Source organism: Sebastes umbrosus, chromosome 2 (genome assembly GCF_015220745.1).
Source record: "Sebastes umbrosus isolate fSebUmb1 chromosome 2, fSebUmb1.pri, whole genome shotgun sequence".
Classification (NCBI taxonomy): Eukaryota; Metazoa; Chordata; class Actinopteri; order Perciformes; family Sebastidae; genus Sebastes; species Sebastes umbrosus.
This window is the reverse complement of record NC_051270.1, coordinates 4284896-4312769: the sequence shown is the minus strand read 5'-3', so window position 1 is coordinate 4312769 and position 27874 is coordinate 4284896. Positions and strand designations below refer to the sequence as shown.

Here is a 27874-nt window from a genome sequence, read left to right as displayed (position 1 = left end):
TAAGAGCGCGTCATCTTCTCCTCTGACGTCAGACGACGACAGAGAAACAGCTTCCTCTCTCAACTCCTCACTGACTCTCTAAAGATGGCGGACACGTGTGGCCAGGTCTTGCTGGGTTCAGGTCTCACCGTCCTCTCTCACCCTCTGATGTACATTAAAGTCCTCATCCAGGTAAGACACCTTCATGAGTACTCTGGGAACACGTTACAGGTGTTTAATAGCCGCTTTAATCACCTTTAGATGAGTATTTTATAACATAAATACTGCGATAACTCCACTAGCTAGCAGCTGAAGAACTGTCAAACTGTCACTGATAATAACACAGTTTAACGTCACTAAATGACTGAGCATGACTTAAACCTGTTAGTGAATTAAGGACTCTTTAATTCAGCTATCATTTAACACACATAGCAGCTAATGTTGAGCATGAACTACCTGATTGGTCCGTGTGTTTGTCCCGATGACCTTCTGTCTCCTAAACACTCTGCAGCAGCCGGAAGTGAGCTGTCTGGACCAGTTATTAAAGTTTACACTGTATTTATAGAGCTGTTTCTTTAATTATCTGTATGAATAATGTACAAGAACACTTCTGTGTTCTGTTACATATCTTTATATATATATATATAAGTTGTGTTTTTAAGGAGCTATTAGGTAGGTATACAGTCAATAGCTAGAGATAACAGCTAGTTAGCTCTGCTATCTGATGTTACAGCCTCTATGTTGCTGCTTATTACAACCACTTAGTGACAAAGTAAAGCTATCTTTGATCACAAATTATTGACTGCAATAAAACACAATTATTGACTTGCAATAAAACAAATTATTAACTTGCAATAAAACATGAATGACTGCATTGTTAGCACAGTATTATTAAAGGGACCTCTTGTTGTACTACACAATGACAATAAAGGGCTTGAATCTTGAATCTATAACAGTATTAAAGGGACCTCTTGTCATTTACTGACAGGCGCCCTTTGGCCCACTAAAATAGCTTGTAAACTAGCTAAATTACTTCATAAATTATGTTTTCTAGGTAGCAATATAATGAATAGCTAGAGATAACAGCTAGTTAGTTAGCTGTCATCCATCCAGCTCTGCAATCTGATGTTACAGCCTCTATGTTGCTGTTTATTACAACAAATACAACAATTTCCCTTAGTGACAAAGTGATTTTTAGTTTATATTCTTGACAGATTCACACAACAAGTCAGCAAAGCCCCTCTTTGTTGACCTGTGTAACAGTAAAAAAGGTCAGGGACGAGCTAACATTTCTTCTTGTACTCTTTGTATTACAGCACACTGTTCTGTTGGTTAGCTAGCTAGCTATCTAGCTGTCTTTCATAACACATTATGGACTGCAATAAAACACAATTATGGACTGCAATAAAACACAATTATTGACTGCAATAAAACACAATTATTGACTTGCAATAAAACATGAATGACTGCATTGCGAGCACCTCTTGTCATTTACTGGTCCTGTTATACATCTATATATATAATATATATATGTATATATATATATATATATATTATGTTTTCTAGGTAGCTATATAATGATATAATGAATAGCTAGAGATAACAGCTAGTTAGCTGTCAGCCAAACAGCTCTGCTATCTTATGTTACAGCCTCTATGTTGCTGCTTATTACAACAATTACAACAATTTCCCAAAGTGACAAAGTGTTTTTTAGTTTATATTCCTGACAGAGTCACATTCAGGAGCTTTTGTTGACCTGTGTAAACTGTGGGACAAGCTAACATTTCTTCTTGTACTGTTTGTTTTACAGCACATTGTTCTGTTGGTTAGCTATCTATCTATCTTTGATAACAAATTATTGACTTGCAATAAAACAGGAATGACTGCATTGCGAGTATAAGTATCTCTCACTTTTGCAATGTAAATACTGTAAATCTACTGTTACGGATATGTTTAATAACATGCTGATCACTCTGTGCAATAATTATATAATTATCTGACGGACACTTTGTGTAATAATCTGGCAAAACTGTCATCTCATCAATATACATATTGTATTTTTATATTTTATATTGTATTATCTTTTATATATTTTTATTGCAATAACTCTTTTTTATTGTATTATCTTTTTTAGCACCTATGGGATTGTCACAATCTAATTTCGTTGTACTACACAATGACAATAAAGGGCTTGAATCTTGAAACTATAACAGTATAAAAGGGACCTCTTGTCATTTACTGACAGGCGCCCTTTGGCCCACTAAAGTGGCTTGTAAGATAGCTAACACTTAGCTGTTGGCTAATTAGCTAAAGTCAATGTTAATCAGTAAAGAAAGCTTCTTGTAGCTTTACAGTCAAAGTTGTTTTAAAGTCTGAATAAGTAGCCCACAGAGAAACATTTGTAATATAGTGTGAAAACTAAATGAATTCAACTGACAAAGTGAACAAACATTTAGGGAAAAATGGCAACTAAATGTGTTAAAAAAGAAACCAGGACGTCTGGGAGAGCCACAGTTTGTGGTGCTGAGACATAACTAAAGTGAAAGTGGCAACTAAATGTGTTAAAAAGAAACCTGGAAGTCTGGGAGAGCCACAGTTTGTGGTGCTGAGACATAACTAAAGTGAAAGTAACATACAGTTACAGTGCATATTGCTTATCACTCTTTATTATTACTGCTTCTGAATTTGCCTCTCTGGAACACCACACATATATGGAAGTTTTTATTGGACTTTATTAGTTTTAATCCACAGAAGACATTCCACAAATGTGTACCATGATTTCCAAATATTATTATCCACAAACATGTATTTTTGTATTTGTGTTGTGTAAAGTCACATCCACAAAAATAAAGGGCGATTTGCAAATATGCAATATGCTTACTCTTGTAAATACGTATTTTAAGGTTTACATGTAAAGTGATATATACGCATTTGTGCATCTATTTCTACACGTGGAATGATATTTGCGCATTTATATATATCACTTTAGATGTAAACCTATAGCAATTTTTATGTGGAATTAAAATACGTATTTACAGAGTAAGTTATGCGTATTTACAAATTGCCTTTTGTTTTTGTGCATGTGACTTTGCACAACACAAATACAAAAATTAACGTTTGTGGATAGTGAAATACTTGGAAATCATGGTACACATTTATGGAATGTCTTCTGTGGATTACAGCTAATAAAGTCCAATAAAAACTTCTGTCGCTGCCTCTTTGCCAGCTCGTCATTTTAAATAAGAATTGGTTCATCTGGTTAAATAAATAAATTGTGTGTGTTGTTAGGTAGGACATGAGCCGCTCGCTCCCTCCCTGGGCAGGAACCTGTTTGGCAGACAAGTCTACCAGCTGCCTGGACTGTTCGCCTATGGTGAGTCTGACTCTCCACATTGAGACCTATTCACAAAGGAAGCTGTAACCTTTATCACAGTGCTCTTAGGAATGCTGGAAGAATTGTGCTTTTCTTCTCTCTATGGGTATTTAACCTTGTGCTGCTGTAGCTTTTACTTAAATGTGTCAACTCTGGCAGTCCTGAGCTGTGTTGGAAGTGTTATTGAAATTAACCTAGTCTGATTCCGCTCTTGACTTTTACAAAAAGCAACTGGAGGGTTTATTCAAACATGAGAACAAATGAGTTGCATGTCTGAAAGCGGCTTCAGTTGTGGTGTTTTATGCAGTTCATTTGTTTTTCATTTCTGATGTTTAGTGGGAATATGTGACAGCAGTTTTTCTGCTTGTCAGTAGGAATATGAGGCCCCTAAAAGTAAAGATGTCTTTGTACTTAAACAGTAAGGACACGTCTCTTGAACTGTAATTTCCCTTTAAAGGTGTCCTGTTAAGTTTTCTTGTAAGCAAACAAAGTTATGTTTACATCACAATTACAATTCAAGTGTAAACTGTTTTAATGCAGCAGCAAATTGGTCAAAACTTAAACAGGAATTAAAATTCCAGTATATAATGTATACAGTATATAAACATAGAACTGAATTGAATAGATCCGCCCCATTGTCACCAATATCTGATCCGGTATCTGTGCATCCCGAGTATTTGACAAGCAAAACCACTGGTACGGCTATCTTATGAATGCAGTTTGATTTTTGTATTTAATTTAGGTTATGGTCACCTTAAAGTTTGTTGATAGAGTAATAACACAAATGAACCAGTCCAAAAACTCAGAAAAATCAGAGTTTGTATTTGACCACTGCATGGCGTACATCTCTTTTTACAACCTTACAGTGACAAATGCTCATGTTGACATCATGGGTCACCGTTCACGTTGTTTCTAAAATCTGTAAAAAAGTGAGATCTGAAATACTGTTTTTAAAAATTGCAAATCTGGCATTTACTTTATATAAAAACCATACTTTATATACATATTTTTAAAATGCCTTTTTTTAAACATGTCCTGTTGTGTATTTTCTGAATGTTTCAGCAAAACACATCATCAAGATTGATGGAAAAGCGGGTCTCTTCAACGGGCTCGGCCCGAGGCTCTGTGCTGGCTCCATCGGCACAATTGTGCACAGCAGAGTTGTGCAGGTAGGCCTGAATAGTGCTCCATAAAAGCATGTAATCACACATGTTCTTCGGATGAAAGTATAGATGTCATGATATACCACAAACATAAGTGGACATCCAGGATGTATATTAATGCCTGGTGTAAATGGGTTATTATACATATTGGATATGGTGCTGATTTAATGTTACTAATGTAGGATAAACTCCTTTCTTTGCCAGGATGTAAATTGTAACTCACCAAGTCTTTATTCACAAGGGCAGTTTTATCATGTTAACCTCTAGTTTCCTTACAGAAATGTCAGGAACAAGGCACACTTCAGGTAAGAGCTTTTTTTCCTGATTTATTGTTTGTACTATTACCATAATATTCTTTAAAGAGAGATGATGCTGAGGTTATTTTCTCTTGTGCAGGTACTGGGAGGTCAGAAGGCTGTGGAGGGCTCCCTACAGCACGTTGTTAACGAGGTAACACGCTGTACAGTCGCCAAAAAGCAACACACCAAACAAGAGCTAACTCAAGTGCCGGTTGTTATTTCACCTCTAGATATTTCATGCATACATCTCAGTTGATTGTTTTCTGTCTCTTCCACAGACAACCAAAGAGATGATAGCTCGTTCCTGCGCCACCGTCGTCACGCATCCCTTTCATGGTACGTCATGAATGTCTGATGGCTTTAACTACAACATTAATGCGTGTGATAATAAGTTCCAGATGCTTTGTTAGAGCTCTGAAGTGGTTTCACTTGTGATGTATTTCAATGTTTTGGTTGAATCTGGCAATCTGTGTGTGAGGAGGCACTAGTCTGCATGTCAAGTATGTTTTCCTCGACTTGTTTTTCAGTGATTACTTTGCGATGTATGGTCCAGTTTATTGGGAGAGAAACAAAATACAGGTAAATTTTTCTTGTTTTAGACACAAACCTCAATGAGAAGAGCCATTAAGGTTGTTTAAAAACTTCAAAAAATATATCTATATTTTCTTCTGTTCACAGTGGGGTGTTTGACTCCATCGTCACAGTCTACAGAGAAGAAGGCATACTGGGCTTCTTTGCGTAAGTTTGACTCTCTTTAATACGGTTTTTGGTGCATTGCCTTGATGGTCAATCATTGTGGTGTGTTTTCATCATTTTAAAGGCAAAAATGCCCCAGTAGATTGTTGGCCTTGGTGCTGCTGTATGCTTGCATATGTGCACAGTACACACTATGTTGATGAACTAGGGACATTTTGGGCTTTTTAATTTTTTTATAAAATAATTTAAGCTGTGTTAATGCATATGGTTCAGTGGCAAACTGGATTATATCTTTGATTTGTAGTGTTAATTTATTCTTTTACAGTGGTGTGATCTTATATCCAGTATGCTGATTATTTTTCCTAATATTCATGATTTATTAATGATGTTTTTTTTTTTTTTAAATTGTTTCCAGTGGTCTGATTCCTCGCCTGCTCGGTGACATCCTGTCTCTGTGGATTTGTAACATACTGGCTCACCTCATCAACACATACGCCATTGATGACTCGGTATACCACTTCTTTCACTCTGCTTAATCCCGTTAAGGGTTCTGTATTGTGTGTATAGGGGTTTGGTTTAAGGACCCACTTGCCCTGAAATACACCTCTCAGGTAGCATTTACTCACAGGGCTGTAGTGGAGGCACCTTCTGTATCTTGTTAAAAGAGTGACCAACCCACCACCTACTAGTCCTACGCAGGAGACAAAACAGTTCAGTGTAGGGCTGCAAATTGGTAATGCCTTCACTTGAACTTCCACCCACGCCACGCACAAAATACCACCACACCCCGATCATCATACACCACTTGTATTGCTTTTTGTTTGTTTAACTGTTGGAACTTGCAAGAAGCAATCACTCTACCTCTCTAGCACAACACATAGGGCTCAATATTAAGCTTTTTCACGTTTGTTGAGGGTAGCTTGGGGGTCCTTGCTCAAAATTTAAAGTTTTTTTACTTAAAACTATGCAATTTTACATCATTTTGGACCATTATAATTACTATAGATAACGCCCAAAAAGCTTAAAGAGAATACATAGTTAACGCTGTTAATCTGTTCTTCTGTACAGATGAGTCACACGGGAGAAATCAAGAACTGCTCTCAGGCTGTGACAGGCGTAAGTATGACTAACGTGGCCCCTCCTCACCAGCAGATTTAACACAACACCGTAACTTGTAGTTGGATCATGTTCCTCCTCTGCTCTTTCCTTCCAGTTCTTCGCCAGTATGCTTACATACCCTTTTGTTTTGGTGTCAAACCTCATGGCGGTCAATAACTGCGGGTGAGTTGGCGGGTTATGTGCTGTTTGTTAATCCTCTAAAGTGTTCAGATCAAAGAGACTTATATTTGTTCTGTCCTCACAGGCTTGCTGGAGGCCTGCCTCCCTATGCATCAGTATATCCCACCTGGGTGGACTGCTGGAGGCATCTAAGCAGAGAGGTAAAACATCACAGACCAAACACATCATATACATTCAGTGTCGTTCAACCAAAACAAACTGCAGCCGGATGAAATGACAAAGTAGAAAACAGCGGAGGGTCCGCGTGGATACGTCCTGCACCCTCAAATGTTAAATCCAAAGTGGTAAACACTACACATCCAGTAAAGTATGGAAACACTTTGGGTTTCACACGTTGCAGAAAAAGCAGAGCTAGACATCACGGCTAAAGCTGCATGCTAACTCTGTCATGGACAGGAAACGTTACCGTATCGCGGTAACGTGCGGTCAAAGCCGGCCGTCGCTCTCGTCTCCGTGGTCAAATGGGCCGACGCTACAACTGTAGAGCACCCATATACTGACATTTATGTTAAATGCATTCAAACGGCCCCGATGGAGCTGACCATGGATAAAATAAATATAAAGAGCTAAGAAATGGCGACGAAGTTAGTGGTAAGTATACGCGTCACTACGTCCGGTTTTCAAAATAAGGTGTCAACAAAGGGAACTGTATATACAAAATATAGCTATAGAAATAAGATTGATTGGATTATATTCACCAGAAGTATAAAACATTACATGTCCCTTATAAATTAAAAAGAAAATACCACTTATTCGTGAGGGAAATGTAATAAATAATTCCTGAAAATCAAACATTGTTACTGTATTAATTTAGATATTTTCCAAGTAAAAGTTCCTAGAAGTGTACGATTCAACTTTTTTCCATGGTCTAGTTAGTGTTAAAAAAGTTAACAAATTGCAATATCGAATCGCAATACTTAAAAATCACAAATACATGTCAAATCGGCATCCAAGTATCGTGATAGTATCGAATCGGGAGATAGGTGAATCGTCCCAGCCCTACCAGATACCCAAATGTATGCAATGAAAAAAGGGAGTTTTTCATGATATGTCCCCTTTTAAAGTCTTTTACTTGCATAAAAGTCAACATAATTGTTGAGAACAGAAAATGCTTTCTAAGTCCTGATCAGGTTTTTGAATTGACAGGACGTTTGTCAGTTGACCTGTGAAGAGAAGGGAGGGGTTGCTCCACTGGAACACTCCTAATATAAAAGCATCAGTCTGATCAAACCACAGATGGAATAAGCTCATTTGAATGAATCTTCCCAGTTGACGGGCCGCTACTAAACTATACCGTCTTCTCTCTTTTCATTCCAGGGCAACATGAGCAGAGGCAACAGTTTATTTTTCCGAAAGCTTCCGGCAGGAAAGATGTACGCAATTGACCAGAAGAGATTTTTTTAAAAGCCTCAAGAGAACTGAGCTGAACATAGTTGTGATAATAAAAACAAACTCAACATTGCCTGATCTGGAGGTTGGACAGTCGGCACTTAATCTTTTCTTTTTGTATGCACTTGTTTACTATGAGGGTTTATTTTTCTTCTTGACAACCTGCAATCATGTGAAATAAAAAAAGAAACATGAATTTCTAGCAGGTTTTATTAACAGAAATTTACAGATTGAAACTGCAGGGCTGTAAGATAACGAGATGGTGCATTAATCTTTTTAAAACCCACATGTACAAAATGTGATGGAAGGATGCTGTCAAACCTGTCTGAACAATGTTATGATGACCAATGTGAAAGCCGCCCTCCCTCCTTTTTTTTTTTTTTAACATAGATTATTGACAATGACTCCCCTTCGTCCACGTGATGAGATTCGTTTGTTTGAAAACAACATTTCAGTCTGCATGTGGTAATGTCTAATAATTCACACGTTAGTGATCAAGTGGGACCTCTTGTCATGTGGTATTGTCTTGTTGTGTTAATTATCATAAAGCTCACTGCTCGGCGGCCGTGTAATGCTAGTGAAGAGAAGGGGAAAAGACTCCCGATGAGATGGTTGTTCAGGAGCATGTTTGGATGTACAGAGGCATGGAGGGTAGCCGGAGATGACCAATAACCTCTTGGCACTCTGAGCAGCCAAGTGCTTGTATCAACTCATTCTGACTGACCCAAATAAAAACTGCTTTTTTTGACCTCGTCTTTCTTGTAAAAGGTGTCTGGTGTAGAAGTAAGTGAAATGGTAAATGCACTAAAGAAACACCATCAAAAGGAAAACAAGCATCTAAGAGCTGTTTGAGTTAAAGGACAGGGCTGACACTGGTGGCAATGTTATTCTTTTTGTCAACTAATCCCATGAAAAGACCAAATCAACAATGACTGTATCTACTAACAAGTATTGTGTGTGTATCAAAGTCTGATATATCTTCTTCCTCTGTGCCATTTGAGTCCAAAAACTATTAAAACACATCGATGAGCTTCACTGTTACGCTGGGTGACATGTCCCTTCATTACCATGAACACACACACTAGTTGATTTTGACTCAAACCCAAATACACCGTCCAGCTGCCACAAATCACTCACTAGAGCACCAAATGGGGATTAATCCATTGCTGAAAGTAGTCCCCAAAGCAAATGTCTGAGTAACGTTTGATTACAAACTACAGTGAGCAGCTGGTTTAGGAAATTACTGAACCTTTTTATACAAAATGAACCAATATATTTGTTTTTATTTACTGTGGGAACCGATGAGCTTGGCGCCTCAGACGGTATTGAGAGATGTACTACCACGTTGTTGGTTTTGGTCTTTTCATCGATTTGTTGACACAAAATAACACCAGACTGATCAACTTCAATTGACGGGGTACAAAGAACAGTTTACACAAGTGAAGCATGTGCAGGGAGAAAAGTTAAAGGACTAGTGTGTAGGATTTAGTGGCATCTAGTGGTGAGGTTGAAGATTGACCTGAATACCTTCCCTCACCCTTCTCTTTCCAAAGGTGTAGAAGAACAAATTCAAGCTGCAACTTCAACTTTGCTCCCTATGTAAATATGAAGGACTCATTCTAAGCTAACGGAAACACAACGATTCTTAGTTCAGGTGATTATACACTAATGAAAACATAATTTCATTTCATCCATTTCTGCCAATAGATTCCTCTAAATCCTAAACACTGATCCTTTAAACAACATCTGGGCCCCGTTTCAGAAAGCAGGTTTAATAACAAACTGAGGCTGCGGTCGAAAAGTTAAAAAAAATTACTTTTCCTTGACCTTGATGTAAAACGTCATGAGGTCAAGGAAAGATGTGCAGGAGAATTCAGAAGGAAAAGACAGCCACGGTGTTAAGAGAATCCAACTGCAATTTCACTATAAGCTTTGTAATTATGATGCGACGACGGCGGATGTTATTGACGTGGTGAAACTACAATGTTCCGAAGATGGACTACAAAAAGCGATGCTTCCCCCTGTTCGTTTTTAAATAGGGCTTTCCACGACATGCTGCTTCACCTGCGGTGTGAAAGCGAGATACCGCAGGTCCTTCTGCTGCTGTAACACTTTACATAAACATATAATAAAGGATTATCTGACCTAATGTGGACAACCGGTGAAAAATATCATTACCGAGGATGGAATTGAAATAACAAAGGAATAACGTACAGGCTACCACAAAAGTTTATATGATAAATAATGAGTTATTTTTTTAGTTATGGCGACGGAGTAGAACCATTAAATGTATATTTCTTCCTTTCCAGACGTAATATTTATTTATGTTGATTATTTGTTTGCTATATGTTTACTGTTCTTTTTATTTGTTATTGTTTTGGTTTTTACTTATGTTACTTGTTTGAAATAAATTGAAATGGTTGTCACTGCCTACTAATATTTATCAACATGAATCCCAATTAGTATATGACTATGAAAATATTATGCAAGATAAGCATATTGTTTGTTTTCATGAACGGCCGAATGGTGCGTCGCTTTAAAAGTTGCGTCTGCAAGCAATTGTGGGACGGCATTATCTCCTTTCCTTTGGTAAAAGATAGTCCAGTGTGTCCTACGCTAAAGGAGATAATAAAGGAAGCATTGAAGCTCCTTTCCTTAACATTTAGAGAATTGGAACAGCTCATATTATGGCTGCTACTGAGATACTTCCAGGTCATTTCACTCCGTTAGGAACCTTCCTAAGCAAAAAAAGACTTTTCAACCGCAGCCCCAGTCGAAGCCTGAACTTTGAGTTGACTAATCCTGAGGTGGGAAACTGGTTCAGAGTCAATTAACTCCGAGTAGGTTGAACCTGAACATAAAAAGCCATCATCAATGGAGATAGTGGTAGTAGTGATTAGCTATGTCAAGTTAAGAAGTCTTCAAGTTGCAGTGAGAGATCCAGTACTCCCAATATTTATTGAAAAGTCTTTGTATGTGTGCCAGGAGGCAAAAACTCATTTGTTAAGTCTTTGTGGAAATGGATAGAGTAATGTGAAATGATTAAGACACTACTGCAGGCTCTTCACTCAGAATAAACGTGTATTAAACATAAACCCTTGACAGAAACTTCTATCAACAGAAGAGGAGTTCTTGAGGACACAAATACACAACATACGCCTCCACAATGCACAATTCAGTAAATGCGTCTTCCTGCTTTCTGCTATGTGTTAGTAGCACCACCAGAGCTCCCTGTGTCTTCTGCAGGTTTGTTACCGCCGTGTTTAGCGTTGATGTGTTGAGTGATTTCCTTACGGTTGGTTGTCGTGTGGCCGCACTGCACACATGTGTAGCGCCCTCTAGTGTGCTCCCAAAGGACGCGTCTGTTGCAGGACATACCTGATGGATGAACAGACAAAATTTCAAATTCAAAATGTTGTTTCTGTGTGACCTATAGATGGGCGGATGATACTGAAGCTTCACTCCTATCAATGTGTGTCAGAGCTAGAGTCAAACAAAATGTGACTGATGACTTCCGAAGCTTCAAACATCACTGGGGATTCAGAAAGAGCTTCATTCAATCGATTCTTTCTCAACACCTCACATTATTGATTACATTCGGCATAGCTTGAGCCATTATAACTGTGCTATATTACCTGACACAGGAACTGTGATAAATGCAAATGCAGATCCCACTGTTCAGACTGCATACAAATTTTATTTTACTCAGATTTTATGTATATGGTGATGTGTTCTTTATACTGTGAAAATGTTCCTAAAATAAGATATATCACCTTGCTTACAGTATCACAATATATCACAATATATTGAATTGTAACCCCTGTATCATGATACGCATCGTATAGAGAGAGAGGCTCACCTTGATTCTTCTTCCAGACAGCTGTGGTCCCAGGAGGAGAGCGTGGAGCTGATCCTGGAGCAGGGTGGACGAGCTCAGGGGGTCTGGTCTGTGTCAGGTGCTGAGCCTGGGCATCAGGGGTGTCGGGAGCTGCTGTTGGGCCACCCAGGTTTAAAGATACAGGCACGGCGGAGGGTTCGCTCTTGAGCTGAGGCTGGGGAGCAGCTGCCTCTGCGAGCTGCGGGGGAGCAAGCTGGGGAGGGGAGGTCACCGGGTTAGACAAGAAGGGGGGACTGAGGACAGGGGGGACATCGGGGTCTGGCTTAAGAACAGCAGCGAGGAGGGAACCCTCTGGGGTTGGGATTTGAGGGGGTAGTTGCTGCGGTGTAGACATTGAGTCCAGCCATGGAGGGGGCTTCTGGTCCACGTCCATGGGGGTCATGTTTGGGTTGGTCACAGCAGCAGTCAGCTCAGTCGACTTTGGTTTGCCCCGTGGCACTTTGGAACAGGTGTGCAGGTGAGTCAGGAGGCCACGGTAGGAACGCAGCTTTGTGCGACAGCTCTCACACCTTCAGAAGAAGAAGCAACATGACATACTCAAACATTTTTACTACTGAATACACAGTATGAAACATTTTTACTACTGAATACACAGTATGAAACATTTTACTGAACAAATATAATTAATGAAACATTATTTAACAGTTTTCTGAATCTGCTCTTCTTATTTTATAGAATATGATTTTACAGGGCAAACATCTACAGAAGAATTAAATGTTCAGACGAAGGCTTTGATATGTGTAAAATAATAAAATAATTATTCAACTATAGTAAGTTTTGTTTTTAAGCTTTGTGGGAGTTATCTATAGTAATAATAATGGTCCAAAATGATGTGAAATTGCATAATTTTGAGTCAAAAGCCTTCTAATTTTCTTGGAGGACGACCCCCAAACCTAATATCTACTAGTTTCTTTTATTCACTGTAAAAATTCAGAATGTGTCTCTGTATAATATGTAGGAGCGGCCTGACTGGGACTCTGCTCCTAAAACCTGAATGAAGAGCTCACACACCTCAGCTCTGAATGTATACCTGCCTGTCTGGCTGGCTGCTGTTGATTCAAAGCTATGGGCATCCTATAATATATTATATTATAGAGTGATACTATAGGCTACAAATAACACAGGAAAGCACTTTAACTATTAACACTATGAGTAAATATACAAACACACCACCTTAACCCTATAATGCTTCAGTTGGAATATTATTGGATTATTATAGGCCTACTATAGAAGATGCATAGCCAAAGTATAATAAATAAATAAATAAATAAATAAATAAGAGCAAGAGATTGCCGATACACACGCCAACATGTGAATAAGGGGAGTACTGGTACTTGTTTTTTTTTCCACTTCAAGCACTAAGTAACATAAAGACCAACTCACAGGAAGAATATGTTGGGTTTGTGGTGATGCCTCATATGTTCCATCAGTTTCTGCATGTTGGGGAAGGAACCGCTGCAGCCGACAGTGGAGCACAGCAACACCTTTCCTGAGGAGAGGACAGACAGACAGACAGACAGTGTTTACAAAAAACATGCAGTTTTTTTAGTGCTGTATAAATGTGTTATGTTTGCCTTCTCTAAAATGGTGTTTTTGAATATTTCTGCATACTGGGGTCCCTAAACAGTCTTTGATTTACATAAATTGGGTATCACTGTAAAGCTGAGACTCTTGTGGATCCAATGAACCCAACTGTATGAAACTTTACAGCCACAAACTAGACACGTATGGCATTCAGAGGATGGATGGTATTCCTAGGTAGACTGACAATAAGGGGGTTTCTGAGCAGTTTACACAACAGAAGTGCTCGCCATATAATAGCCGAAAAATGCAATTCTTGCAGAAATCTCCAAATGTCAAAAGGTTTTGAAACCAAATCTCAGCGTGGCTTTTTCTATGGTGTTCCTCAAGGTCTTGGTGTCTTAATGTGGTATTTTGGAGGGATTATTGATCATTTTTATCAATTCTCCAGTGGTAAAAAATTGTTAAATTTCGCACCAAATCTGTGTAACAAATGGTATCAACCCCAAAATTACTGCAACAACTTATGAGACATAATAGATCATGGGGATGGTCATCATATACTTCTATCATAATGTTCTAAACCCTTATACACGTTCACAATTCATTTTAAATTATTAATTCATGTTTATTTCCAATTTATGACCAGAACATCTTGACACACAGTGCTGAGCTGCATCTCAAATTAATCTCCAGGTTCCCAGCTTTCAGATGATGTACACCACTTCTATGTGACATCTACTGTTGACCTGCTATCTCCCCCTGAAGACCCCCTGTACCCCCTTTAGAAAAGGGTCTATTGTGGGTCTCTACTTGGGACAAACAGTGGAGTCGTTCATCTACATTATAACATGAGGACATGTAGGACTTTAATGTAATATTGATGCTGTTAACATGGTGTTACTGCCCACACATGGACCTCCAGACCTGTGAGAGGAGAGACTCACCTGGGAGGGACTCAGCAGACACCTCATGGTCCTTGATGTGGCTCTCCAGAGAGGTCGGGTCTGAGTAAACCCGCTTACAGCCGTGCAACGGACACGGGACCCTCTTGTTTCCTGAAAGGGACATTTATACAACGTTATACAACTTAATTATCTAGTTATGTGACAACAATAGAGTGGAACTAGAGCAGGTTAGCATGCTACAGCTAGCTGACTGGCTAGCTTAGTAGTCACATAGCTAGTTAATGTAGTTTAAACTCAAATAGACAAAAACGTAAAGAGTTCAGCATCAGTCTTAAAATGTTTGAGATGAATTACAAACCTCCGCTTCCAGCTTCAGGAGTCTGTGAAAGTGTGCTGCCCGAAGACATCATTGTTGTGGAGGCAGAGCAGTTAGAGCTGAAGCTCTGCAGAGAAGACAACAATAGAGGAAACGGACCACAAGAACCAGAATGCAATGCGACAAAACTCGTCTTCTTCTTTGGAGGTTTATTGGCGGTTGGCAAACAACGATTTGGTGCATTACTGACACCAACTGGTATGAAGTGTTGATCAGACTGGCTAGTATTTACAATATTTAAAAAACAATAACTACAAAAATATATAAATAAATAAACTAATATTTGTTCAATATATTAATTTTTAATATACTTAAATAATATTCTGTAACACTCATTTAGTGAGTTCTCTTGTAGAATATTATATCACAGTGTATTTTAATCTCCGTAAGGCTACAATTGTTTAACAGACCCTGAATGTTTTTTATTTTTTTGTTTGTTTGTTTTTTTATTTTTTTTGGTTTTTATTAATCTTTTCCTTTCCTTACATTTTATTTGTTTTAAGATAAGATAAGATAACATATTCCTTTATTAGTCTCGCAGTGGGGTATTTTGCAGTGTACAGCAGCAAAGGGGATAGTGCAAAAAACAAGATGCATCAGCTAACACAGTAAAAAAAGAGCTAAACAAAGTGTAACAAAATATGAACCATTTAAATAGAAGGAAGTGGAAAAAAGATATTGCACAGTGAGAATGAAATGAAATTACACCTGAAAATATTGCACAGTATGAATTACACCTGAGTAGTAATGATATTGCACAGTCAGTGTACAGTATAATGCAGTTATTTTCAGTTTTTTTGTTTTTTTTATACTATAAAATATTTTTGCAGGATTGTAATGAAAAATCTGAACATGCGAATATATTGTATTGAACTTTTTAAATAAAGTATACAAAATAAAAATACAAATAAAAATCTCTGTAAGGCCTTGAATCAAATGCCTTCTTTCTTCCTCATATCTCTCACAATGCAATACAACATGCTCTACCATTTCCTCTTTCCCACAGTAATTACATCTACCTCTATCATGTTTACGTATTTAATCCTTCCTACACACTTCATTTCTCCCTAATTTCCTTTAAGCTCTGTAAAATCACCGTCCTTTCCTCTCTTCCTCCCATCGCTTCTGCCACCTTTCCTTCAGTTTCTGTTTAATAATGCTTTTCATTTCTGTTTTGCTAACTGTTAAATCAATAAAATTATTTTTTGTAACCTCCTTTGCAACCTTATCTACCATTTCATTTCCTTTGATACCAATATGTGCTGGTATTCATAAACATATTATTATTAGAATTTCAATCAAAATGTCTGGTGACTGCTGTCTGAAAGACTGTACTGTGAACTAGCTAGTGATGAACTTGAGACTGAGCAAATGATTGCTCTCAATGGTCTCCTCTATTCACTGCACTGCTATAATACAGTATTGCAAGCATTTCTCCAGTGTAAACTGATAAATCATCACTAACCCTTTTCTATTTCTGTTTGCCGTTAGTGAACGATGGTTCAGCTTTGTAGGGGAAAATTGGACATTTGTTTTCAAAGTGGAGTTTTTATTGATCTTATGAACATGTCATGTATGTACATAGTTGCATTGGAAGTTTATACATTAATTATACAAAAAGAAAGTTGCATTGGTGCAGAAAAATGTAGTTATTGCATTGATCTTTATACAATAATCACTCATGAGGGGTTCAAGGACCAGCCAGGCTTTTTAAAAGGTGACTGTCTGCACACAAAAATATCTTCAACTCATGCAAACACAACTTATATTTATACTCCACCGACACGTATGAGTTAGCTGCTTAACAACCAAACTCTTATCATAACCTGTTCTTGATTAAACCACTAAAGGATCATTCAAAAAAGCAGCAGTACATTGGCATACTACAATACAGTGCTATAAAAACATTAGATTTATCATACAAATCATTACAAAAACTGTTGTCATTACTTTGTGAAAGTACTTCGGAAGAGATATGTATTCATTACATGCATATACACCATTAATCTTATTTACACCATGCATTAAAATACATAATGTCCCTGTAAATATACACACAGAAGTTCTGTTTTTTTATAAACTGGATATTTTATTTTCATAGTTCTGGCCGTCGTTCCCATTTCTTGTGCCAGTGAAAGGATGCCCAGTTAACCCAGTTATCTAGTTAACAGTGCTTTCCAACCTTTTGGCTGGTGACCCTTCAAAATAAACCTTGTGTCTACTTGTGACCCGCCACCAGCCGTTGCATATGTTTACCAGTTATGACCAGATCAACCAAAGCTTTTGTCAACACCGAGCCGTCTTTTCCCTCCCAACTGTGCTGTAGATAACTGGGTTAAACTGAGGACTAAACCGAGGCCGATCATGTCGCTCGTTCTAATGGAATGAAGTTGTCGTTATGCTCTTTCTCTACAAACAATTATAGCCAAAACTGAATGAAACATTTTTTTTCTTTAAGGCCACAAAGACAGAAAGTGCAGAGCCTGACGTCCCGTCCCCCACGGAGACAGAGAAGACTGTAGCTGAGGTTTAAAACCTGACATCAATGTTTATAATAACAACAACTAGATTACAATAATAAAGATGCTGGTACATTTATCTGAACATTTCCATGTGCTTCTGTGGTTATATGATTGAATCATAGCTGTACAGTGTATTTAATGTGAAAGCTGCCGCAGTGTGTGGCTGGTGTCGTCTCTCTCCCTGGTAATATTTATATATATATAGCACCGCCTGAGCACATAATAGAACAGAGGAAAACAGCGTTTTAAAGTTGTCAACAGCGTCCACCGATCTTCCAAAGTGATTATGTGTTTGATATTAAATATATTATAAGGCTTTATGAAATAAATAATCATATGAATAAATTGTGTAACATATAGCAGAACATCACTAGTTGTCCGTGTAGCTGTGTGCGTGTGATCATGCCTTAACTACTATTTGAGCCGAGTTTTCCTCGGTTAAGCCAGCTTTGTTTGTTTTTCTTTACATTTTTGTTACACATGTACTACGGTTGCACTGTGTAAATAAAGTGCATAATCCGATCACCTTCCTAGCACCCGATTCGACTGTTACCAGGCTATTAAATAGGTGTTATTAGTCACTATAAGCACCATAGATGTGGGTCAATAGGAGCCTGTTACGCCTACTGCATTGTAAAATTGAAAGTGAAACTTAAAAGTAACACGTTTTAACATGTAAAACTGAATGAAATGTCACGTTTTGAACAAAAATGCTTCTTTAGGTTTAGGCAATAAAACTACAACTTCTTTAAGTTTAGGCAACAAAACTACAACTTATTTAGGTTAAGGCAATAAAACTACAACTTCTTTAGGTTTAGGCAACAAAACTACAACTTCTTTAAGTTCAGGCAACAAAACTACAACATCTCTAAGTTTAGGGAAAAACACTGTATTTTGGGTTTAAATAACTACAAACACAAAGACAACTACACACTGTTGGTTTCAGACGGGATGCAAATCCGGTTTCCTGGGTGAAAGTAATTAGTACGGTCGCTAGAGGTCGTTAGAGGGTTCTTTTATACCTTCTTTCGGTGATCTACTATGTGAATAGATAATATAACCTACTAGTGGGTGTAGTAGGCCCCTATTGACACACATCTATGGGGCTTATAGCGACCGATAACGCCTATTTAATAGCCTGACAACAGTCACCCTGGCCAGGCTTCCTCTGCATTACTAAATGCAGCTTTACGAACTTTGCAGGAGAAAGCATTACATCATATTAGGCTGAATGATAATGTGCTGAAAAGCCCTTGGTGTACAGAGTACAGAGAAACAGTACAGTGTGAGTGGTGCTAGCAGGTGTTCGCTGCATGCATTAAACAAACAAATAATATTTTACATTTTCACCAGGTATTTTACAGGTTTACAACCATCACTTTACCTAACCCTAAAATAAATTATCTGTGAACTAAACTCAGAACAATCACGGTATATTCAATGTGTGACTATGTAAACAGGTCATGCTATGGATGATATAAAGCTTTTTCATGGGCATTTACAGTTAAATAGATGAATGTGAAGTGGATTTGTGTTATCTTACAAGGGCACCGTCGCTGCATCCTGTGGTAAGCGCCCCCCAAGACAATTGTGATTGTTTTAAAGAAATACAAACAAGTGTTTTTTCCCCCTATAGCAGAATGATACTACCTTTCTTTAGTGCTGACACAGCACTGTGGAGATACGTAGGTTTGGCTATGTGAGACTACCTTCGCGTTCACTCACAGTGTTGATCACATTGCAGAGCACATTTTGGGAGAGCTGGTCTCTGCATTCGCCTTCTGCCGGATGCACTCTGGATGATTCAAAACAACAAGGAGACATCATGCACCTACACATCCCACCCACCACCTCACAGACTGCCACTGAACACAGATGTGTTACCAATACACCACGTGTTCAGGAACACAGTAGCTTCAATACAACGCTCAGCCAGCAGTGACAGTTAAACATGAATACAAACCATGGTGCAGTTTGAAGGGCTCACCTGCCAAATCTGTCCGTGAGATTTCCACCAGCCCCTCGTAGAGGCCTTTGATCGGGTTCTCCGAAGCCATCACCACTCCATGAAGCCAGATTAACAGCATTCGGTGACCATGCTCTTTGAAGCTTTTCATACCTGCAGGTTCAATTAAGAGTTATAACACGTATCAATATCTCTGTAAAGTCCTAGTTAAGATGAGGAGTGAAAACTAGGGCTGTCAATCGATTAAAATATTTAATCGTGATTAATCGCATGATTATCTATAGTTAATCGCAATCAATCGCAAATTAGTCGCACGTTTTTTATCTGTTCAAAATGAACCTTAAAGGGAGATTTGTCAAGTATTTGATACTCTTATCAGCGGCTAAACTTCACAAAATTTTGGTGAGGAATAAGTGGCATGGCCATTTTCAAAGGGGTCCCTTGACCTCTGACCTCAAAATATGTGAATGTAAATGGGTTCTATGGGTACCCACGAGTCTCCCCTTTACAGACATGCCCACTTTATGATAATCACATGCAGTTTGGGGCAAGTCATAGTCAAGTCAGCACACTGACACACTGACAGCTGTTGTTGCCTATTGGGCTGCAGTTTGCCATGTTATGATTTGAGCATATTGTTTTATGCTAAATGCAGTACCTGTGAGGGTTTCTGGAAAATATCTGTCATTGTTTTGTGTTGGTAATTGATTTCCAGTAATATATACATATATTTGTATAAAGCAGAATATTTGTCCACTCCCATGTTGATAAGAGTATTAAATACTTGACAAATCAGCTAGAAACTGTACGAATAAGACCCAGGCTAGCTGTTTTCCCTGCTGAGCTAACTGACTCCTGCTCCATATGTATGTACTGATAATGAGAGTGGTATCAACCTTTCAGCTGCTGGGATCAGACAGCTAGTAGAGTGAATCAGCCAGTGCCGAGGTTGTGAAACATGCTGTGAGTAATTTGCAGAATAAAACAATACATGATTTAATGGTATCCAAACAGATATCTCCCTGCTGGAGCCATTCATGTGCAGAGATGTTTAACAGCAGTAGTGTGTGTTAATGTGTGTAATTCAAACCATTTTCCAGAGGTTGGCATAGCTCACCTGTCCACTGTTGTTCTAAAGCTCGTATATGTGCGTCGCTGAAGTCCCAGTGTTGTGCCAGGATCTTCCACTCCCCGCGGCACAGGTGCTTGGTGGCCAGGCTCCACAGGACAGACCGGAGGTGCTGCGTCTCTGACTGGTGGTCCTGCTTGAAGCTCAGAGGCCTCGCCACCCAGGAGTCCAGCTCACGGCTCATCTGATCCTGAAGGTTTTCATACAAAGTGTACATGTAGGTATACATGTGGTGTACTGTACAAAGCATCTGGAGTTAACATTAAATAACTATTAAAACCAGCAAAGCTCACTCTGAATTATCTTGGGTAGGGGTAGTGTTATTAGATGCAGATAAAACCAAGGTAAACAGTGTCAACAACCCCAGGCACAACAAAAATCCCACATGGCTGTAATTGCTTTGGCGCAGCAGGAACCTTGGCAAACCGTAGTGAAAGTAATAGAGCCACTGCCGGTCAAATGAGGATAAGCTCACCTTCTCCCATTTGTAAAACCGGTCAGCTTTGATGATCATGTCGACCAGGATGACTTGGTTTCCTCTGGCCGCCACCTCCAGACACGTCTTCCCCTGCTGTGTATATCACGTAGTCAGTAAAACAGAGAAAAGGAAGTACATTACTCTGCTAGATGACATAGATACAAGAGTATTAGCAGGTACATATAACCTGGAATTCACAATTAGAATAGAAAGAGAGAGATGACACAAAAAGCAAATTATAATACAGCCATAAATCATGACACTTGAGAAGCTTTATTGTGTCCTGGGTGACGCTGTGTGCTGTGTGCTACCTTGTCAGTCAGATTGAGGTTAACACCAGAGATTAGCATCATCTCAGCCAAGTCCTGCCAGCCGTACTCTGCTGCGATGTGCAACGCACTCTGTTGTCTCTGTCAACCACATAACACAGCGTCATGTACAGTAAATACATTCTAAGATGTATCACAATGGACGTGGGCACACAGAGATGTTCTTTAATGTGTGCCAGTAGAGCTGTAGAGGTGCGTACTCACACCGTCAGTGATGTCCAGGTCACAGTCAGCATCTATTAGCAGCCGTAGAACCTCTGTGTGGTTGTTGAACACAGCTAGGTGGAGCGCTGTGTTGTGTTGCTGTTTCAAACAAAAAGAGAGAAGACAATAAGAACATTTCAGCTGATATGTGAATAATAAGAGAGCTGCCCACCTGAACAAAGGACCCTTCTTTAAGTTGGTGGCTGTGAGAATAGCACATCGTATATTATGCTCTCCGTTATATCGTCATAATGCGGTGTCTATGTACAGTATACAGTATATGTCTATGGGTGCAACAGACCACACCGTTCCAAAATCACCTGCGATGATTCGGGGTGGCCAGAAGCGCAACAAACTTGTATTTTTCCACCCAAAGAGGCCAGGGTGGCAAGTTTTTCTACTACATCAGACAAACCAAGAAATAAGTCCTTACGTCGTCTGACTTACATTGTCTACAGCATCTCTGTTGATTCCTGCCTCCAGCAGCAGACTGGTTTCTCTGTCAAAGCCATGCTGAGCCGCGTAATGGAGAGCATTCATGTTCCTCTGCAGACAGAAGAAAAGTTTAAACTCAGGGTTTCTTTCAGACTGTCGAAAGATAAAAAAAAATATATTTGTAATATCTTGTTGTAAATGATATATGACATGGAATGAACAAAGCTTACATTAGTTTGTGCGTTGGCGTTACAGCCGGACTCCAGCAGCAGTTTGACACATTCATAGTGACCTCCATCAGCTGCCAGGTGCAACGCTGTGAGACCATCCTAAAAACACAGCAGGTACATTGATGATACCGTGGTGCAGCTTTGTTTGTGATGGGGTGTTTATATTTTATATACTGTACTTATAATATATATTTTATTATATATAATTTGGCAAGTCTTTGACGCAGACATTTTTGTCCTGTACGGACATCAGAGCAACTTCTTTCACCGGTTAATAAGGGGTTAATAACTTTACTAAAGTCGCCTCTGACCAGGAGAGATCTGAAGAAATCTTTTATAAAGTTATATGTTTAAGATTCTAAGCCAATATCACCTTTATGTACCTAATACCTAAACACATATTGACACTATGCAGAGGTTTAAAACTTTGCAAACTGCCCACTGTATTATTCCTGCATGCTTCTTGAGGTGAAACCTTTAGCAGGTCTTTGGTTTTATTACTTACACACAGACAAAATGTGTGTATTTGATGGTGCAAGTTTACAGTAAACACGGCACTACTGTGACCAACACAACTGACAAAAATGCTTCTGTAAAACTAAAAAGTAACGTGGAGAAAATGCAGACAGGCTGCTAATTATACACCACAGTCCCTCTAATTAAGTAACATAAATTGGGCCTTAAAGTCTGCAGCCCAGTGCCGTCCACTCACTATATTTCTCTCATCGACGTCCACTCCGGTCTCCACCATCTTCAGCAGGACCTCTGTGTGGCCACACCTCGCTGCTAGATGGATGGCTGTGTTCTCTTCCTGTAGTCCAGACATAACAACACATTACAGCCAGAAACTCAGCTTCCTCTTCACACACTATAACCACCGAAGCACGTCAAGAGGGGCTGTTAGCAGGGTCTGAAATTAACTTGTTTCACTTCCTGCCACTGAGGCAGGCAAGTTTGTTTTTTGCCACTTTTGAAATATCTATGCTAAATGACTTTAGATCTGATGTCATTCAATGTTCGATATATTTTACATAAAAAACATTATATGCACGGTAAATTACAGTGTTCTTATTCCACCGTAGCTTCCGGTGGAACCCTACTATACTTTATTACGTTACTGTCGTCTATAGTGGTTATTTGCATAAAAACCCACAATTCAAATGGTTATTTAGATATTTGCTTTGATTAATACAAATCTTGGTAAGCTGTTAGGAAGTTAAACAGGTCATAATTCCCTCTCTAATATCTGTTTTATATTTTAGTCCTGTGCAGAACATGGGGTAAGTGATGCACTTCAGCTTCTTGTGGCCGATATGAGTATTACAACAACAAACAGAGAAAAGAAAAAATAAATAAATCCTGACAAAAAAATTCACCTGGCAAAACTTTTCACCTGTTTTCACAGATGGGAAAAAAGTAACTTAAAAAATGTTCTCGGCAAAACGTTTTTTCTCCACCTGTTTCACAGATGAAAATGATTTTTTAAAAGGAACTTTTCACCTGTTCTTATGTCGTAAACACGGCAGATAAACCAATTTACATCAAATTAGGAAAATGGATCACTAGAATTTATTGAACACCTCGGAGCTGCATGTACGTCTGTTATGACTAAAAAAAGTTAAATAAAAATACAGAAAAAGCACAAGAAAATCCAACTAACACTGATGGAATGTTTTATGGTAACCACCAACCGTGGCATTTAGCCTCACCTCGGCTGTACGATGAATAGTGGCAGTTGAAGTGTATTTACTTTGAGGCAGCTGTTGGAAGTTACAGTAACAGGACCGTTTCTATCCCTGCTCAGTGTAAACAAGGATTTAAAGTCAGAACACATCCGCCTTCATGCTGTTTGTTGGTTTAAAGACGGCTTTAAAACTTTGGATGCATTTCAACTTGTATTAGCTCGGCCGAGGTGTGGTTGTGGCAGCTGAACAAATCAAATACTGAAGTATAACATTTTAGCTCTTCACTAAAATAACTTCTTATTCTCTTTTCATCAAGCACAACAGCCTATTCTGTCTGCTTGAGTACTGAATTACTGATTTGATTTATGTGTGTGTGTGTCACTACCTTGTCCTTTAAACCATGTGCGCAGCCCATTCCAATCAGAAACTCCACCACTTCAAACTGTCCATGTTCAGCAGCCAGATGAAGCGCCGTCTTCCCTGACTGGTCAGAGAGACATCAGCAGGTTACACACAGGAGCTACTGTACAGTACATACCGTAAAACTGCAGTTAATAGCCCAGGCTTTTATTTGCTTCAATCACTTACTGTAACTCAACCCGCTTATATTTGGGACAGGCGTCTATATGGGACGGGCCTTTAATTCCTTTCGCACAAAACTGAGAAAGATGAGAAATACTATCTAATTGATCATTTATTCCAGTACGGAACTATCGAATAACATATCAGTTACGAATCATTTGATCTCGCAACAACGCTCATTTTACGGCACACCACACCACCTCTCTATATCCTGTTAAAATCCAGCTGCCCGTCAGCGACGAGACGGCCTGCCGAAACAGGACGGAAACGGGGTGAAAGCTAAACAAAGAAAGGTCAGGAGGGGACACCTGCATTTCTTCGTGGACTACACATGACAATATTCACAACTTGGTTTTGATTCTTTTGATTGGTGAACTCTTACGGACTAAAGGAATATAAATAATCAAGGAATGGACACATATTCTGACTTTATGACCGCTTCAAAAGGTAAGGAGTCGCCACTTTTTATTTCGATTGAAATGTGGAGAGTCTGACCGATCTAACGATGTGTAACATCTCCATATTGACAAAAGTTACCCTGCGTTTATTTGTCAAAACGTGTCTCCATACCGGCGATTAAAAGGGACTACGGTATACTGTATATACACAGTGTTCACATGAAAGGGTCGTGTTTGATTCACCTCACCTCACTTATAGTAAAGACATGGAAAGAAAGGAGCAGGATTTAGACTCATATGTTCTACACAAGGACAGTTCTTTTGTCACCATTTGAGCAACATCTGTCAGTAAAATGTAAAATAGTGCCAAGCAAGGAGTCACCTTGTCAACTCTGTCGAGACAGATGTCTTCCAGGTCCTCCATGATGAACTCCAACACTCTGATGTGGCCTCGCTGGGCAGCACAGTGCAGCATGCTCAGACCATCCTAACAGAGAGATATCAGTCAGACAGTTTGCTCGTAGTTTGAGTCTGTAGTGATGAGGACATGAAGCAGCTCTTACTTTGTTTTCAGAGTTGAGCTTCGCTCCGCAGGACACCAGGATCTGGAGGACTTTTAGGTGACCGAACCAGGAGGCCAGAAGCAGAGCATTCATGCCAAACTGTGGACAAACATTTAGAAGTGTTATATACAGTAACAGCAAAGCTCTGATAGTACAAGTATATAGAGCAGTATCCTCCCTGCTGATTCATGCATCAGACGGGATTTAGAAGTGGGTTTACGCAATGACAACTAAAAATAAGTGAGTATACTCCATATACCTGCGTATACCCTGCACTCAGTGAGTTTACATACTAGTGGATTATTATATTTTGTGTTAGGATGAATGAATGAATTCAGAGGTAAATGGTCATTGGAACGTGTACATACGGTGTCCTTCTCATCGACGTCGGTGTCGTGGTCCAGTAGGAGACGTAGAGCCTGTTCGTTCCCAGCTCCTGCTGCCCAGTGCAGCGCTTTACGGTCGATCTGGACAGAGACAGGTAGAGATACATGACTGAGAGCTCCTCACAGTGCAGGCCGACACTCAAATATATTGACTATTCAAAAACAAAAATTATTTTCAATGTTTGTCCTTCAGCAAAGCTCACGTTATTTTTGGCCTTGACGTCCACGCCCTTCTTGATCAGTTCCTGCATTCTCCCGGGGTCGTTCCTCTTCGCAGCATCGTGGAACTCCTTCTCTGACCACAGCACTGTCGGGGATGATAGACGAGGAGGGATATTAGTGTTATACTGCTCTGCACTGTATTCAATGACTCAGGTATTAACCCTATAGCCTACATCATTGGCTGTAGTAAAATAGAGTTAAGAAGCACTGAACACTATTGCACTTGGCAGATGACAGAATACAGTATTAGTGCAGGTGTGGAAGCCACTGCATGTTGGACAAGAATTTAACACAGGTCAGTGGGCGACTTCCCACAATCCTCCACCATGTGTAGACTAGGGTGAGTTGCCGTAAAGTGGGACACCACGTGAGAATTGATAAAAATGATCAATAATCCCTCCATTATACCACATTAAGACACCAAGACCTTGAGGAACACCATAGAAAAAAGCCATGCTGTGATTTGGTTTCAAAAACTTCTGGAGACATTTGGAGATTCCTGTAAGAATTGCATTTTTCGGCGATTGGATGGCGAGTACTTCTGTTGTGTAAACTGCTCAGAAACCCCCTTATTGTCAGTCTAGCTAGGAAAGCCCTCCATCCTCTGAATGCTCTAGGTCTCTAGTCTGTGGTTGTAAAGTTTCATGAGGCTGTGATGGACCCCTTTTGGGACCCTCACTAAGACTTAGCCCAACTTTGGAGCGTAACTTAGCCTCTAGAGCCTCTGAAGGACAGTAAAGTCAGCGGGTTTAAGGGGGTTAAGCAAAGTGACAGTATTTCATTTTTTTTTTTTTAAAGGTCCCATATTGTAAAAAGTGAGATTTTCAGGTCTTTTACATTATAAAGCAGGTTTAAGTTCTATATAAATACTGTTAAACTATCAAAACGCTCAATCCATGGAGAAATACACAAAGCCCGTATTCAGAAATTGAGTTTGAAACAAGCCGTTATAGGATTTCTGTCAATTTGTGATGTCACAAATATACAATATTTAGACTATTACACGGTTTTAAACGTAAACATTCTAAATGTGTCCCAGTTTATTTCCTGGTTGCAGTGTATGTAAATAACATCAGCTGACAGGAAGTAAACATGGACCCAAACTGTTGCCTAGCAACGCAATTCCATTGCATTTCCGTTGAAATGCACTGAAAACTGAGCGTTTCAGACAGAGGGTGAATACAGGCATATTCAAGCAGACAGTATGAGGAAAATAAATAGTTTTTTTAACATTACAGCATGTAAACATGCTCTAGTAGAAACACAAAATACAAGTATGAACCTGAAAATGAGCACGGTATGGGACCTTTAAGCTGGGTTGTAGTAGTAGCCTGTATATCTGCTCTCTGGTCGACACCCTGCTGCTGGTGGTGTTTCGGTGTAACGAGTGACCGTGTTAACTGGTGCCTCTCAGCAGAATGCGTCGTGTTTACGGCAGCTGTTGAAAACACAAATGTAGCTAGGAGTCCTCATAAAAGCCTTAAATTTCACTTAATCAATATTAAACACATTACTTATCTGTGTTCATTACCTACACCATCCATTTACGCAAGTTATCACCAGTAACAACGGAAACGTTTAGCTGAGAGTCACCAGTTAACACAGTCGCCCATTACACCGAAACACTACTGAAGCAGAGTGGTTCGTTACTCACAGATGTCCTCCTCCGAACCCAGCTCGTCCTCCATCTTCTCTGTTTAAAGAAGCTTCTGACTCGTCGCTGTCATCTCTTCTCTCATTATAGTCTTATTATTAAGAGCATATTTGTCAGCAGATGAATGAAAGGAGGCTGGACGCGATGTCTCAGTTATTTACATCAAGCTACACCGAGTTATAACGGTTTA

At 39.2% G+C, this 27874-nt stretch overlaps 3 protein-coding genes across 3 annotated transcripts; 1 reads left to right on the top strand and 2 right to left on the bottom strand.

Annotated features, from left to right (window-relative positions):
• Positions 1-20: 20 nt before the first annotated feature.
• Positions 21-8953, top strand: mtch2 (mitochondrial carrier homolog 2). Its single transcript, XM_037752328.1, has 13 exons — positions 21-171; positions 3268-3352; positions 4415-4521; positions 4794-4820; positions 4912-4965; positions 5093-5150; positions 5342-5393; positions 5493-5552; positions 5926-6019; positions 6579-6626; positions 6724-6791; positions 6874-6949; positions 8127-8953. Exons 1-13 carry the CDS (start codon positions 85-87, stop codon positions 8211-8213), a joined length of 903 nt encoding a protein of 300 aa, XP_037608256.1. The 5' UTR covers positions 21-84; the 3' UTR covers positions 8214-8953.
• Positions 8954-11130: 2177 nt separating this feature from the next.
• znf414 (zinc finger protein 414) lies at positions 11131-15038 on the bottom strand. The gene is made up of 5 exons (XM_037760023.1): positions 14884-15038; positions 14565-14675; positions 13480-13585; positions 12058-12605; positions 11131-11576 (listed from the first exon to the last, which is right to left on the bottom strand). Exons 1-5 carry the CDS (start codon positions 14933-14935, stop codon positions 11401-11403), a joined length of 993 nt encoding a protein of 330 aa, XP_037615951.1. The 5' UTR covers positions 14936-15038; the 3' UTR covers positions 11131-11400.
• A 3673-nt stretch (positions 15039-18711) lies between these two features.
• On the bottom strand, positions 18712-27874 carry ankdd1a (ankyrin repeat and death domain containing 1A). The gene is made up of 15 exons (XM_037758394.1): positions 27685-27874; positions 26012-26115; positions 25791-25889; positions 25423-25521; positions 25242-25346; positions 24265-24363; positions 22907-23005; positions 22195-22293; positions 21977-22075; positions 21530-21628; positions 21308-21406; positions 20994-21089; positions 20507-20708; positions 19411-19542; positions 18712-19218 (listed from the first exon to the last, which is right to left on the bottom strand). Exons 1-15 carry the CDS (start codon positions 27716-27718, stop codon positions 19157-19159), a joined length of 1527 nt encoding a protein of 508 aa, XP_037614322.1. The 5' UTR covers positions 27719-27874; the 3' UTR covers positions 18712-19156.